The sequence below is a fragment of the Rousettus aegyptiacus genome, unplaced genomic scaffold, assembly GCF_014176215.1.
Source record: "Rousettus aegyptiacus isolate mRouAeg1 unplaced genomic scaffold, mRouAeg1.p scaffold_m13_p_3, whole genome shotgun sequence".
NCBI lineage: Eukaryota > Metazoa > Chordata > Mammalia > Chiroptera > Pteropodidae > Rousettus > Rousettus aegyptiacus.
The window spans coordinates 88600775-88617161 of record NW_023416306.1 but is presented as its reverse complement, the minus strand read 5'-3'; the positions used below and the strand labels follow the sequence as shown (position 1 = coordinate 88617161).

The following is a 16387-nucleotide window of genomic DNA, read 5'->3' as shown; positions in this document are numbered from 1 at the left end:
ATAAACATAAATAATATTAAATATTGTAAGAAAACAGATGATACAGCAGGAACAATAAATTTTTTATTCCATACATTCTGATGTATACATTTCAGTGATTTCTTGAACATTTTTTCTGTGTGTATATATATGTATATATATACACACACATATATATGTATATATATACACACACATATATATGTATGTATATATATACATATATATGTGTGTGTATATATATACACACACACACACACACACACAAACACACACGCACATGTTTGTTAATTTAGTTTCCTACATATTTAGTTTAATTTAACAAATATTAATTGAGCACCCAGTATATGCCAATTTTGAAATTGGCATTGCAGGGAACATAAATTCATTAGAAATTCCTGCTCTTAAGGAGCTTACAGTCTCTATTAAAGAAATAAGACAAGGGCCCAATAGTTATAATATGAAGCAAAATATGTTTTATAAAAGAGGAGCCAAGAGGTGTTATGAATTTCAAGAAGGGTATGAATGTTCAAAATAGGTGGAACTTCTCCTTCCCCACCTCTCCAAGATCATAAGCTAGAAGTCATTTTAGTCAAGTGAAATAGTAAAATAAAACTCAAAAGAATTTAGAAAGGCTAAATATGTTCTGGGAAAGGTATGCTTTCTTAATAAAATCACAATGTACAGTAATCTGGCAAGATATATTGGAAAAATTTAAGAAAATTTGTGGGTATACACTTAGGCATTTGTACCTCAGTCTGTATGCAAAAAGTAGACACTAAGAGTCCCTGAGTAGGGGACCGATATGTTGAGGTTCTACAGTCTTATAAAGGAGTGGGACTCCGTTTTGGAAGACCAATTTGACAGAGTTATGGGAACAAGGGGCATAAGGACAATACCATGAGTTAGGACATTATTACTCTGTCTAGACAGGAGAAAATTTAAGTGACTTTCTGTGAAAGCAGAATGAGTTTAAATAAGGTCAAAGAGGACAGAAGTGAGGAGGCAATACTGATTAAATTTAGGACACGAAAGAAATGGAAGCAAAGATGATTCTATAGGTTGTGAACACAGTTGAACATATTTTTCTAGAAGAATGGTAGCATAACAGTGGCCAAATTAGTGAGAGAATTCAGGAGAAGAATTTGTTTTTCAGGGATTAAGAGGCAGTTTATCACTGATTTGGGCTATAGGGAGTAGCATTCAGCATAAATTTTGAATCTGTATATGCAGTACAAATGTAGAGAATAAGGTCAATTTAAAGATCATCCATTCAAGGATTGTTCTTTTTGGTCGTGGATGGGCTGGGACTAACAAAAACTAATTTAAACTGTTGGAAAATATTTCTAGTTAAATATAGAAGGAAGAGGTCACAAGCAGACAATAGATAGTATCCAAAATAATTAGGAAAAGCCAGAAAATATGATAGAACATAATAAGTAATGTTGGTAATTTCAAAAAGTTGGTCATTTCAAAATTTCAAAAAAGTATGAACATCATAAAAAAGAATAAAGCGACTGAAGAGAGTGAATCTTTGGGGGATGTCTTTGGACTTGGTCTCGATCAAAGTGGGGAGGATAGAGTCATTCACTTTAGTCTAACAAATATTTGACAACCTACTTTGAATAGTTTAAAAAATGGTCAGCAAACTAAGCTAGTTTCCTCTTGCTTCCTAGAGCTTATAGTGTGGTAAGGAAAACTCACAATAATCGAATACGCAAATATTCAATTAAACATTTGAGAAGTGCTCTGAAAGAAAACAGAGAAAATATGTAATAAAGAAAACTGATGTGTTCTAAAGGACGAAGAAAAGATTCCCAGAGAAACACCTTTATAAACTGAGATCAGGATAAATGGGGCAAAGAGGAAAGGGGTTTAGAATACTTGAGACATAGGAAAAGCAGACACAAGGTCCTGAATATGCAGGCAACATTGGAGAAACTGAAGAAAAGCTCTATGTCTGAAGTAACATGAGCAACAAGGAGAGTGGTAAGATAACCATCTATTTCCTCATCTTAATTTGATGAGTGCCAACTATAGATTAGATAACATAACAGCTACAGGAGAATACCCCCCCCCCCAACCCTTAGTGAAAAGGGAAGATGAAGCTGGATGGATGAGAAGCAGCCAAATTACGCAAGTTTTTTTTTTCTTCTTTTTCTTTAAGGAATTCAAGTTTTATTTGGCAAGTGATGGTAAGCCATTAAGGAACTTTAAGGAGAGTGAACTTATATTTGTATTTTAAGATGATCATATAAACTACATGGTAAAGAATGACAGAGAGTGGTAGAGTATAGGATGTAGAAGTCTACAGTGAGAAGCTAGTGTAGTATCCTAACAAAAAGTTCGTGGTAACTCTGTCTATGGTAATGATATTAGAAATGGTAGCAAATAGATTCAAAATGTATTCCTGAGGCAAAAAACAGCAAGATGTGATAATGGAGTAAATATAAGGGACGAAGAATGGAAAAGGATCAAAGTGGACTCCCAGATTTTTGATTTAATATTATAATGACTGTTGATACCACTTTAGATATAAGAATACTGGAGAAACAGCGCTATTAATACACCAATGAAAAACAAGGTTTTGAAAATTTTTATTCAGCAGTGATAATGAAAACCATCAATTTAGCCACATAATCTGAGTCTTATTGCTGACTAATAACAAGCATTGGTCAGATGTTTGTCTGAGACTATCAGTGTGTGTCCTTGGAGTTCATCTCTCTATGCGCGGCTAATTAGGATGAGGTTTGAATTTGCAGGATGGGCCTCATTTGTACATGGTCAAATCAACCGAGATAACTGAGCCAAAAGATGAAAAGAAATGTACTCATTGTGATGGAGACTACTTTCACGTACAGAGCGCTATTTTCCAGAACAAATAAATACAATTGAAAGACTATAATTGAGAGCAACAAATAATTAGTGTACAAAAGGGAAAAGATGAAAGTGAAAAAATAGTCTTGAAGAACACATACATTATATTCTAAAACAGAAATTTTGCATATTTCCCCTGACATGTTAACTCTTCATTATTATTCATAATTAGTGTAAATATATCATTTTCATTAACATACAAACAAGATTTTCACTTTTTTAAATTAAATATTTCTTACCTAAACTTTGATGCCTCATTAAGTAGAGTGAACTTTGACTCTACAATCTTACCTGATTTCTTCTGCCAAAGTGCAACATTAAGTGATATTTTGCTCTTGATAATTATTCTGTTTCACTATCCCAACACATCCCTAATACCTCCCCAGGCAGACACAGTCATTCTCCTCACTTTCTTATGTTATCATGTAGGATGCCTAAAGCCATATTTTTTAGGCCAGCAAAATCTAGGGAAGATTCACTTTTGAATAAGAAGAAACCCAAAGGAAAATTTTTCTTATGCTGAGACATTTTCTTCTTTTTCTTTCCTTAGCTTTTTTTTTTTTTTTTTTAGGGCTACAAATTAATATACATTTAATGTCAAAAAATTAAGAATCCAGGACTAAAACAGAATATGAAACTCTGCTAAACCACACATACCAGACAGAAAAAATTTAGCGGCTTGGTTGTACATATTTTTATACATATCTTGGGACTACATATAATGTTATATATGTTTTGAATCTAACAATATATAATAGATATATTTATGTTAAAAATGTTTGAACACATTAAAAAATAATTCCTCTTTCTTCTACGAATAAACCATTGTCTTAGTTTGGTTCTCTTAGAGGCAATCTTTGAGACCAAGTTTTGGTGCAATATTTTATCTGGAAGGTGATTCCAGGAAATTCTAATAGTAGTACGAGGAAGTGATAAAAAGAAGGAAAGGCATTCAGTAAAGAATTTCTCTTAATCCAAGGACCCCTGTGGATAATGAACTCAGTCCCACTGGGGAACTCTGGTAATTTGTAGAACAGGAATCTCAGAGTTTTCTCCCTCAGAGGAAGAAAGCTGAACCTTTAAGCATTTGTTAAGGGCTACTGGTGCAGGGCAGTTAGGGGGCTGGTTGAGGTGGTATTAATTTCTGGCACTTTTGACCTGTAGTGAGTGGGTAGGCCCTGGCTCCTGAAGAAATCCCTCACACCATTGGCAGTTGTCAAGCTGCACTGCAGTTCTAAATCTGGAGTAGATATGGGAAGAGAACAATCATGCTTTATTTAATCATTCTCTTACTGGTGCATATCTAGATTGTTTCCAATTTTTTTGCATTATAAACCACCACAGTATCATTATATATGATTATTTGCATGACAGTCTGATTTTTCATGATGTAATAAGTTCTATAAGTAGAATTAAAGAAGAATTTGAAAAATTAAAAGCAGTAACCTTTGGGTGTGTTTTGGGATAAAGAGAGGCAACTTTCTTCTTAGAGGAAAGTTTTTATGAAGTGGTCATGCCATATCATATAACTATAAATGTAACATTCTGAATTTAGACTTAATATCTAAATTTAATATCTAAAATTTAATCAAATTTTATTTAACTATTTTAGATATGGTTTGTCTCATTTATTTCTTTATATCTTCTATTGTTGCTATGAGAAAATATCAGTATTTTTGACCTAAAATAAATGTACCTGACATTATAGTGAGTTAAAATTTGTTCAATTTTCATCTTCAGATAAGAACATTGATTTTAAGAAAATAACAGAGAAAAAATCTTTAGTATCTGGAGCTAGACAAGTTCATAGACTTGACACTATAAACATAATAAAAAATAATGATATACTGGACTTCATCAAACTAAAAACTTTTGCTTTGCAAAATACCATATGAAGAGGATGACAAGACAAGGTACAGACATGGAGAAACTACTTAAAAGCCACATATCAGGCACATGACTTATGCGTAGAATATGAAAATAACTCTCAAAACTCAACAGTAAAAAAAAAAATCCTATTAGAAAACAAGAAAAGGACATTGCTAGACATTTTACAGAAGAAAATATTCAGATGGTAAATGAAAAGATTTTCAACATTGTTAGCCACTAGAAAAATGTAAAACCACAGTGAGATACCACCACACACCTACTATAATAGTTGAATAAAAAAGTAGCAACAACACCAAATGTTGGTGAACATGCATAGACATAGGATCACTCATATATTTCTGGTGGGAATGTTAAGTGGTATATATGCTCTGGAAAGCAATCTGACAAGTTTCTTGTAAAACTAAACATATAATTACCATATCACCCAGTAATTCCACTCTTGAACATTTATCTTGGAAATGGAAACCTACATTTACACAACAATCTGTAAGTGACTGTCCACAGCTTCTTTATTTGCTATAGCCCTACACTGAAAACAACCCAGATGTCTTTCTGTGGGTAAATGGGAAAACCAACTGCAATACAACTAAACTGTACACTATTATTCTGTAATAAAGAAGTATAAACTATTAATACATGCCACAACTTGGATAAATCTCCAGGGAATTATGCTGAGTGTAAAAAGTCAGTACTCAAAACTTACATAGTATATGGTAGAATTTATATAACATTCTTAAAATGACATAAATGTAAAAATGGAGAAAGATTAGTTGTTGCCAGAAATATAGAGTGGGGGTGTGGGGGGGGCGGGGTGGAGGGAGGCAGGAGAGAAGTAGATGTAGTTATAAAAAGGCAACACTAGTGTAGAGCCATGTCACCCTGATCAAGCCTGATCCCGTCTGATCTTGGAAGCTAAGCAGGGTTGGACCTGGTTAGTATTTGGATGGGAGATCACCTAGGAAGACCCGGTGTTGTAGGTGTGAAAAATAAAAAATAAGGGATCCTAAACTGACAAGGTCCTTGCAATCTGTGAGGTCAACCAAGGGTTGCCTTGCCTATTAAAAAAAAAAAAAATTAAAAAGGCAACACTAAAGGAGTTCTTGTGGTGATTGAATTGTGTGTCTTAACTGTGGTAGTGGTAAATATGTGTACATATAGATGTAATAAAAGTACTTAGAACTAAATACACACACAATTACAAGATGTTATCACTAAAGAGACTGAGTAAAGTGTACATGGGATGTCTCTATAGTCTTCCTTACAACTGCATGTGAATATAAAATTACCTCAAAATAATAGCTTAAAAAAATTAGCAGCATTTCTGTCTGGAATATAAATACATGTAAATCTCAGTGATAACTTTTGAAGAATGTCAAACTTGTGCTCATTCACTAAAATTAGTCTAATTTTTCTAACTTACTTTTTATATTCTAAAATTAAAAAGAAATTACAAATATTTGTATAAAATATTTATATCCTAAAATTCAAAAAATAATTTACATTTTAAAGTAATGTCAGAGAGCTTACTTCATTTGGAGGCTAATACATTTTATGTTGGATCACTAAGAAAATTAAATAGTGTAGAAAATTCTTGTCTAACTTCAAGATAAAACAAGGAAAAGGAAATTAGAGTTAGCCATGAGAAAAATTTTTTAAAAACTTATTTTGAAAGATATGTTGTTTTATTAAGCCAATAGTAAAAAAAATAAAATAAATAACTGAATAAAAATACTTCTCTCCTTGCCAAATACTTGATAGACATTGTCTCATTTAGTAAACATGACATTATGAGGTAGGTGTTATTATTACCATCTATTTTTGCATGTGAGCAAAGACGAACGTGATATTTTTTAAATGCCAGTAATCTTCTAAGTGTTTCACATACTTTAGCTCATTAATTAGATAACTCAATACCTCCTTTTACAGAGAGGGGAGCTGAGGGAGATTACATAATGAAGTATCCTGTCAGACTCCAGACCTCACCGCGGTGTCTCCAGGAGCACTAGAGCATAGAGATTTTAAACCATCCATTCAAGGTCACACAGCTACTCATGGTAGAAATCAGGATTTGGAATTACATTCTTCCCACGACACAAACATTTATCAAATTGTAGTTGTTCGATCACAAATATCAGAATCATTTAAGGGCTTGGTTTATATCTTCCTAGCTCTATTGAATCAAAACCTCATGTGCCAAGACTCTGGGTTTCATATTTTCAACAATCATTCTAGGAGATTTTGATGCACATTAAAGTCAGGGTCCAACTGCATTATATTCACAAAGCAGGTTTCCTGTGAGGTAGAAATAAAATATATAGTGCAATTATAAATAATGTTATATTCCACTAATCTTAAGATTCTTTTTTTTCCCACAATTTAACATCTCTGAAATAGGACTCCTTGTTATAACTGATGGTATCACAGTAAAAATAATGCCGTTTTATATTTGATATAGTATGTAGGTTCACTGGGTAATAACATACAAAAGACATATGCTTATTAAACACTGTTCTGAGTCACAGTGTAAAAAGGTGCCTGTGTATGTGCTGTAAGAGACAGAGTGATGGAAAGAGGATTGGAAGTCATCTATCACACCTAGACTCACATACCTCGTGCATAAATCACTAATCATTATGGGTCAGAACAAATGAAATGATGTGTGTGGAAAACAATTTAAAAACGATAAATCATTATATAAATGGAATGTGTTCATATTCATGGGCTTGAAGTAAGCTTACAAGGGAAAGTGGAAATAATTTGAAAATGCTCATTTCCAAACTTGGCACACATTCATTATAATAGACATTAAGATCCTCAACTTTACCCTGCTTCTTTCTCAAGAATAGCAAGCATATCGATAAAAAGTTAGTGCTCATTAGTGCTTGCTATGCTCTAAGATATTAAATGTTTTACATAATTTGTCATTTGAGCCTCCCGACAATTCTATGAAATATCCTATTATTGCTACTAACATCCCTATTTTACAGGAAAGGAAACTGCATTGTTAGGGACATTCAATAAGTTGACTAAAAGTATATAATGAGAAAGTGGTGGAGAAAGAGTGTGAACAGAGGCAGTTTGAGATAGGAACCTGCTTGGTACATTTCTAAAGAAAATTTAGACTGACCTACATATGTGAATCTACATAACCAGAAGGAGAAAGTGGACAGCCAGGTTGCAACCATAGTCACTGCAAAGGAAAAAAGAGAAAGCAAGAGGAGTGTGTGGTAAAATATTTGTGTGTGTATGTGTATATGTGTGTGTGTGGCTCCTTTTCAAACTTACTTGATCTAAATATTTTATTTTCATAGTTTAGATTATGCATCTCTACAAAATGCATTTGGTTACGTAATTTTCCTTTTCTCCTCTTTTTATTAATGTGAACACTCCATTTTGTTTAGTTTCATTTTTAAATTCATTATCCCCATCTATTCCTATGGTCTCCTGTGACCTAGTTGTTTATGTTTCTGTTGTAGAAGTTCTATCGTTTTGTTCTATGAGCCTTTCCATGTATCTGACAGCCTGACATTCCTCTTTTTCTATGTTTTATGTACTAAATATGTAATATGCACTTGTCCTCTGGAAAGTTGTGAAATGAATGTAGTCTTTGAAATACTATACTTCCTCTCTTTGCATGCTTCTCCTTCCTGTTCCTTCTAGTGTAGGTCCAGTGTTTCCTCAGTCTATTCTGTTAGATATTTAAAGACTGTGATTTGATAAAATATTAACTTCAAATATTACAGACTAATCGTTTCCCTTATGGGAGTATTTATAGTTTGAAAGATTAAATAGAGAAAGTAACACTAAGCATGAAATAATGAACTGCTGAGTGAGGAATTGCAAGCCTTAGTGAGGGGTGTTGATTTATAATGGGTACCTGTCATACCCTCAGATACTCCAACATTGGAAGACCTTTTGACTGTATGCAAAATCCAAGTCTTGTTCATTATATTGTCAAAAACTAAGTCAACGCAAAATAAAAGATGCATGTTTATTTTATTAAAAAATTATAGCTGACTGTACTACTTATTTTTTTATTTACTTGACAATTATTGTGTGGTTGCCACATATGAACGCTGTGCAAACTTTTATTTTGGGCTCATTGGCCTGTTTGTGTTAATTGCAGAAATTAAAACATAATTCAAAGCAAAAACAAAATAAAATAGTATAAATTAATAGTCCTCTCTGATCAACAGTTTCCAATTTTGAAAATTAATTTGTTTCTTATTATCTTGTTCCATGTGTAAGAATCTAGTTTTTGCTACCTAAAATGTTACTTACTAAATAAAAATCAAATTATTATACAACTTTAAAAATATTTGCATTTTTAAATATACTTCATTTCAAATTTAGTGGGTCATAGGATTCCAAGAAACATATACTACAACAAACTCTAAAAAGGACTTAAGTCTTTGAATTTAGCTAGAGCTCATATGATCTCTTTAATGTAAAATTAAGCATAATAGTCTATATAGCATTATTCTCATATATAATAATGGCATCTAACACAAAACATGCAGAATTAGTCTCATTTTCCTAATGAGACTATTAGGAAATAATGATTATTTGCAAAAAGGTTAACTGCATTTGCCCTTTTATTGAGAAATATAATCATTTTCTGTTAAACTTAGTGCCAGAAAGTTGTTGCAAATGCTTAAACTATTAGTGTTGACTTCCTCATTTTTCTCAGTGTACAGAAGTTATCTTCTGTCCGTAAAATTTCACTGATTTTATAACTGAAAGTGACATTGCTGCTTAACGCCTGGCTTTATTAAATAAGTCTGTTCTAAATATAGCTTTAAATCATAGATTAATTCAGTAATCATTAATTCAATAATCTCTATAGAATCTAGCTAAATTGGTAGTTCTTAAACTTGTAAAAAGTCATAGTCCTTGACATGGAGAAAGTTACAATATCAACTGGGAAGCGGAAATGCAGATAACTAAATAATACTTTGAAGGAAGATAAGTGCTATAAGAAATCAAATATGGTAAAATCCTTAATTTGACTAAACAGCTTATGGAGAATAAACAGTACTTTAACATGTAGTTAGGGGTAGTTGCATTGATTTTTAAACACAGTTAATAGGTTTGTTAATGTTAATTGTATTTGCATTTCCAAAATTTCATGGATATATTTACAGATATAATACCAAAGACAAAGAAAAAACTAAGCTAAATACGCTGTAGGAAAACAACAATAACTGTTAATTTTTAGGATTCTATTTATACCTTAGTTCACTCAAATCATTGTCAAGCAGTATTACTTGTCTCCCTCAGAAGACCCTCATTTAGCTGATAGTGCTCCCATGAAATATGTGATTAAAATTATCAACCTCGATAACATTAGAGTTGTTAATCTATAGTCAGTTATTTCACTTATGATACAGAAGACCAGCGTTACTAAATTGAGCCATAATTCTTAAATCACAGTCCATTCAGGAAGATTTTAGTGCTTACTTGTGTAACACAATCTTATAAATGATCCCTCACAAAGGATGTAAAAACCAACACGTATCTTTAATGGGCTAATTGTGCTTCACTGCAGTGTTGAGTCTATAAAAGCTTTTTAACAGTGAGAGAAATGATGGCATTTTCATCTTAATTTGCAGATATAATTTCCATTTAAATATCTTTCTGTTTCTAACTTAAGTGCTCTTTTGACAGCAGAAATTTCCCCAAAACACTAATAGAGTATTTAACATAATTTTATTTATTGAAAGTCCAAGGGAAAATAACATACAGCTATCTGAAACTATTTAGCAGAAGGAAAATATCAAAAGGAAAAAGTAGGTTAAATCTAAACTTTGAGATCTAAAATGTAACTAATATTCAATATAAATTTAACACAATGTATATTTGATTAAACTTATACATTTAAATATACTGATGAGATTCAAGAAATAAAAGTGATACCCTGGAAATCCAGGACAACAATTAAGAGGCATAGGAAAACAAATGAAACTAACAAGCTAATCCCTATTTCATAGAATTTTTCATCATTTTATTGAAAAATAAAAATACATTTTAGCTCAACTCATGGAAAATTAGTACAATTGAAATTAAATTCAATCAGTTGTAAATATTCCCTTGAGAAAATGATTTCAATTTCTACTCAGAGTTTAACCTCTGCCCTACTCGAAATTTTGAATTCCATTTTTTTGACTTTTAATATATTCAATGTGTATTCAGGATAGTGCAATTACCACTCATAATTTATTAAGCTTTATATTAATGATGTCAATAAAGTAGTCCATATACAAATACATGGAATATTTATCTCTCCCTAACTTTCATTTCTGTTTCTAAGCAGACATGAACATATGATGGATTGATTCTGAATTGACATATTTCACATTAAAATTTCCAGTCTTTAAGTCTTACTTTTTCTATGTAATAACATACATATTTATTTATAAATATTATGGATACTCAGCAAAGAAGTTTTTATATCAGATTTGAAAAAAGATGTGATCATTCAGTGGTAGCTTTTCTTCTAAGCTAAAGTAGAAAATGCCAGAGACATTGCTTTTTAAAAATAAGCACTAAGAAAACTAATTAAACTAGTTAGCTACAAAGGGAACATTGTAGGAAGGGCAATAGCTTGGGATTGAACCCTATGAATTTATTGTTTTCACAGAAAATGTAATAACTCCTCATTGACATCAACTACCCAGTTGCAAGAAGAGTATACCTTCTGCTTTGTTGAGACACAGACGAAGCAATTAGTAAGAAGTAGTCATCAACCAAGAAGAGAATGAATAGGGAGTAAAATTTTTCCAGTTTAAATGTCTGTTGAGAGGCCCTGATCATTGAAAGGCACATTTAAAAAAAAAAAGTATTTTGATAAAGAACATGCATTCAAAATAATCAATTGAAATCACTCTATCAAAATCAGATTTGTCTCCATCTTTCAAATCATTAACCAAAAAATAAAAAAAAAAACTGATAATGAAAAATACCACAGCCAGTTGCATACAGTCTTAAGCATAGAACTAAATTAATTGTTCTTCAAATAACATATTTTGACAGATAAGTTTATTATAAAGTCTGTGAAATAAAAATGCATGTTTGGTGAAAAGTTAGTACAATTGTCATTCATACTGTGTCATATTTTAAAATATAAAGTAAAGAATGGGATTATTTTTACGATTTGTAACATGATATAACTGACTAGCTGGTTTGTAATTCTGACTATAATAATTATCATATTTTATTGCCATGCCAAAGCTAATTCTGTGATATATGTGAAGTACCATTAGTTCAGCCTATTGCATGACTTGTGGTGTACCATGCATCTTTCAAGTCTCTTAAAGAAAATTTAATAGCAGGCCAAACTTCTAACCTACTAAGTACCATGAGTCACAAGAAACTGAAAAAAAAAACATTTTAAAACAGGGATACGTAGCTTATTGTGATTCATAATGGAACTAAAAAATAAGTAGCAGAAAAAAAGGGGGAAAAAAAGCAGGGCTAGATATGTATATCACGTATGCGAAAGAAACTCAGATTTTTAAAAAGCAAGAAATAAAAGTTGTTATTTTTAAATAATGCATAGTCAATGAGTATTTAATATAAATACTACAAATATGATGGAGGAATTATTACTATTAAAACATAATAAAATTGGACATGATTTGGCGCTTCTAGAAACTTTAGTGAATTTCAATAGCTAAGGTGCCATAAGTTTTGGGATGCACTATCATTTTATAATATCAGTACGCAGAAATGCTGCCATTTATTATTAAAATATGCCCAATTGCAGAGATGTTAAAACGTAGAGAACAAGCATCTTTGAATTGATGACACAAAGTAATGCTTCTAACTAATCAGGGATCAATTACTGGCAGTAGGAGATTATGTAGTATAATCTTTTTCCCAGAATATTAAAATCTCCATTGCCTGATGCTTTCCTAGAAAAGAACAACAAAAAAAATTGACATCAATTACACTTAAAATGTGTTATAAAAAAGGAAAAAGGGAAATATGTTGGTGAGTTCAACTTATAATGAATACAAAAAAAATTAGGAAAAGGAAGGCAGTGGGTAAACAGGTAAATGCTTTAAAGTTGTCATCATTATCATCAATATTAAAGAAGAAACTACTTAACACAATTTGCACTTCACTTATCCCAACATTTTTAAATTTCTTGCATTTTATCCATTGACTTTCGATTAAAGCAACTAAACATTTGATCTGGGGTGAAAAACATTGATTCTAATTCTACGTTTTTTGGTTTGCATAAATGATACAGAACCCACTTGAGATATATATTTTACTTTATTACCGTATCAATAAATTTGATTGCTTTTCAGTTTTGATTGCCTTGTGTTTTTGGCACTCATCAGCAATTTCTCAAAAATCTAATCAAAAAACCTTTTGAAGTACCAGCCAATTTTTAAGAACTTCTGCATTGTTTATTCTTAGTGTGTGAAAGGTTACAGAGAGACTTACTATCTTATTAATGTTAAATAGTAGGATTGAAACCTTAACTTACAGCAATTTCTTTATGTAGGGTTACTTAGGCAAAAAGGAGACTTGACTATTCTCCTGGAAAGGACATATGTCATCCAAATATTCTGAATATACATATTTTTAGGGAATTTTTTTTTTTTTTTGCAAAATCCTCACTCAAATCAATTAAAGATCATGAAAAGAAAGTGGCAATGAGTTAATCCTCTTTATATCTAAAATCTTTTTATTGATGTTACCAGCAATGAGTATGAAGAAAAACAATTTAAAAAGATGATATACTAATATGAGATAGGAGAAAAAAGTGGTTAGTTGCCACATAAAATGAAAGTCAAGTGGAGTAAAATTTAGTAAGTATTAAGCTAAGTGCTCCAAATATTGTTATTTTAATCTCTTTGGTTTGATAAAATGGATGACTGTAATTAAAAACAAATTTTTTCAATATGCCTAATTTGTTCAAATAAGTCATGAAATTTATTTTTTTATTCTGTTTAATTTAAAAGACTTGATTTAGCTCAATTCTATCACTATCTAAATATTCAGACTGGTCCCCTTTTTAACTATGAAAATACACATTAAATTCCAAGTTCATATTTGTTTCATGTTTTACTTTCAAAGATTTGACATATTTTTCACATGTATTACAAATATGGGAGAGTGCATCAGGGAATTCCAATTAAAATTTCTTCCTGCAGACATTAAGGTATATGAAGCACTGAAGATTTATCCCATGGTAACATAACTGCTAAATTGTATAACTAGTCTCATTTTTGTGATAAGTAAACATTGCTCAACAAACACACATACCGCTTTTCATACCTTACCTGGAAAGAGGCTTTATTGAACATAACTGTAAAATTATCTTTTAAGCTGAATTACCGAATTTGCACAAACATTTCTACAGAATTTTTTTAAAAAAATCGAGCTGTATCATTTTTCCACTACATTTTGTTGTGCTTTTTATATTAATATTTGTAAATGTTATAATTTAATACTTATATCCCAATTACTTGCATAATCAGTTTTTTTAATCCTGGGGGGTTGAAAGAAAATATAATAATATTCTTCTTTAGACAAAAGTCTTTTTAAATGAAGTTAAAAGCTGAGATAATTTAAGGAAAAAAAATCTTCAAATTTTTATAACCAACAGATTTAAGTGAAATTTACAATGCATTGGAAAACTGGCTGGTTAAAGTTATGATTCGTCCTCAGGTAGCTCAAAATCATTTTTACAGGTTTTTGTTTTTTTGTAAAAGTGTTTTTTAATATTTGAAAATAATAAAATAATATTTCACAATTTGCACAGAGTCTGACTAAAGGGCAGAGGCATATTACCCTCAGTGTTTAGAATAAAGCCAGATTTTCGGGCCCAGTTCTGCTGTAGAGTTTGTATGCACTGCAATCACATATATTTTCTTTTTTCCTCTAAAGCTAGGGCCAATTTCATTTCAAATGGAGGTTAGAGTAAAAAAAAAAAAAAAATCACTCTCATGTTTTACCACCTTCTGCGCTAAGTATTATCTTAACCTTTTGCTCTGGTTGACACATCTAATAACCTGGAAGAAAAAAAAAAAGTGTTGCTCCCATGTCTGGTCTCAGTGGAAGTTATTTTCTAATGGACAATAAGCCGAAAGGCCATGGCTGTCCAGGAGGTCAAATGACAAATGTCTCGTCTGCATGGGCTTACGCAGCAGCTTCGGTCCTTTCTTCTTCAGAAGCAGCTTTGTTGTCTTGCCTGTAATTTGCACATTTAGGCTCTGTAGTTTGTTTATAAAATAGTTTTACACAAACCACTCTTAGCAGTGCAAGCTTCTGAGTTGAAAATTATTCAGGCTTGTTTCATTGAAGGCACTTGGTTTCCATGGCAATTTATAAAAGATGGTGGTTTGGTTTCTTCATTGGAACAGATGACTTAGTTTGAGTGTTCAAGTGGCCGCGAGCAAAATCTGATAAGCCTGTGTATTATGTAAGCCCAGGTTTACCATCCTGGATAGTAGTACATGCAAAAAGAGACAGCATACAGTCATCTAGCTTAGCCATGGGAGGAAAACGAATAAAAATAATAAAGGTTGGATAGGAGTAAGGTGGAAGAAACATGAATGTTTTAAATAATTCTGAGTTCGGGTTCTTTTCAAGGAAGGGTAGCAACCGAAGGTAAAAGGGCCTACATTTATTTAATTCTCTACGTAAAACCTTCTCGAAAGGAAAATAAATGCCAGTTCTTCACGTACCCTGTTTACAGTGAGGTTTTTGTTGGCAGGCCATTAGGTTTCCATGGTAACAAGCAAACTATTCATTTGAAACAAAACCAGCCATGACTTTGTGCTTTGACAAGAATTTCTATAGCTCTTTTTTTTTTTTTTTTTTTCCAGAGTTCAACCAGATGACCAGATAACGCTGTAATCTTTTAGCCACAAAAGCACCTGAAGGTCTCTTCTCTAGTCAGGTCAAGATTATCTTTTATATGTAGTTTGGAATAAATTATACTTCCATGATGTCTTTTTATCCCCAGTGCTTAAAAAAATTTGTTTTTATTTTATTTTTGAGTCAGTAGTCAGTGGAGGAATCTTTGGTAGTTTGTTTTTTCAATGTCCATTTACAAAGACTCTTCATTCCAGTGCCTGGTATTTCTTTTATAGCCTCTGCCAGGATAAGGTCACCTCCGAGGACTTAGGATAGAGATGAGGACGATAACTGGAAAAAGCCATATATGTACTAAAATTCCAACAGCACCATCAACGGAATCTAAAGACAAGGAAAATAAATGCCAAGACAACAACAACAAAAAAGGAGAATAAATATTCCATGTAACTACCAATACGACATTTGTGAACTCATAAAACAATTTTTGTATATGGTAAACATTTCTGGCATTTTTAAATTTTATTTTATCAGCTTCATTTTCAAGACAAGTGAAAGGACTATAACTTGAATGTATGGTTAGGCATTTGATAAAATAAACATAATTTACAAAGATAAGTTGATATAAAATGCTATAAAAACTTGTTCAGAAGATATTTGTGTAGGTTTGTGGCTTAGCTCAACCTCAAAGTTCTGCTAGCCACATGAAAGGATGCATACATAAAACATTCTCAAAAATCCTAAAAGGTCAGCTTTTTTTTCAAGCTTCCAGAAATCCTTAAGCTTAAAGATTGAGAGAAAAATTACT

General features: G+C 31.7%; 1 protein-coding gene and 1 pseudogene across 3 annotated transcripts in view; one reads left to right on the top strand and one right to left on the bottom strand.

Annotated features, from left to right (window-relative positions):
* MDGA2 (MAM domain containing glycosylphosphatidylinositol anchor 2) overlaps positions 1-16387 on the bottom strand; it is a 773979-nt gene that overhangs the window by 17400 nt on the left and 740192 nt on the right. For 2 of the 3 annotated variants that reach the window (XM_016151454.2, XM_036239415.1), the window contains one exon: positions 9164-15963. The exons of the other annotated variant lie outside the window; for it this stretch is intronic. In XM_016151454.2, coding sequence (XP_016006940.1) covers positions 15875-15963 — 89 coding nt within the window. In that variant the 3' untranslated portion in view covers positions 9164-15874. Of the gene's footprint in view, positions 1-9163; positions 15964-16387 lie in introns of those variants that run through there. 3 annotated transcript variants of the gene reach the window in all.
* On the top strand, positions 5608-5726 carry LOC118600818 (annotated as a pseudogene).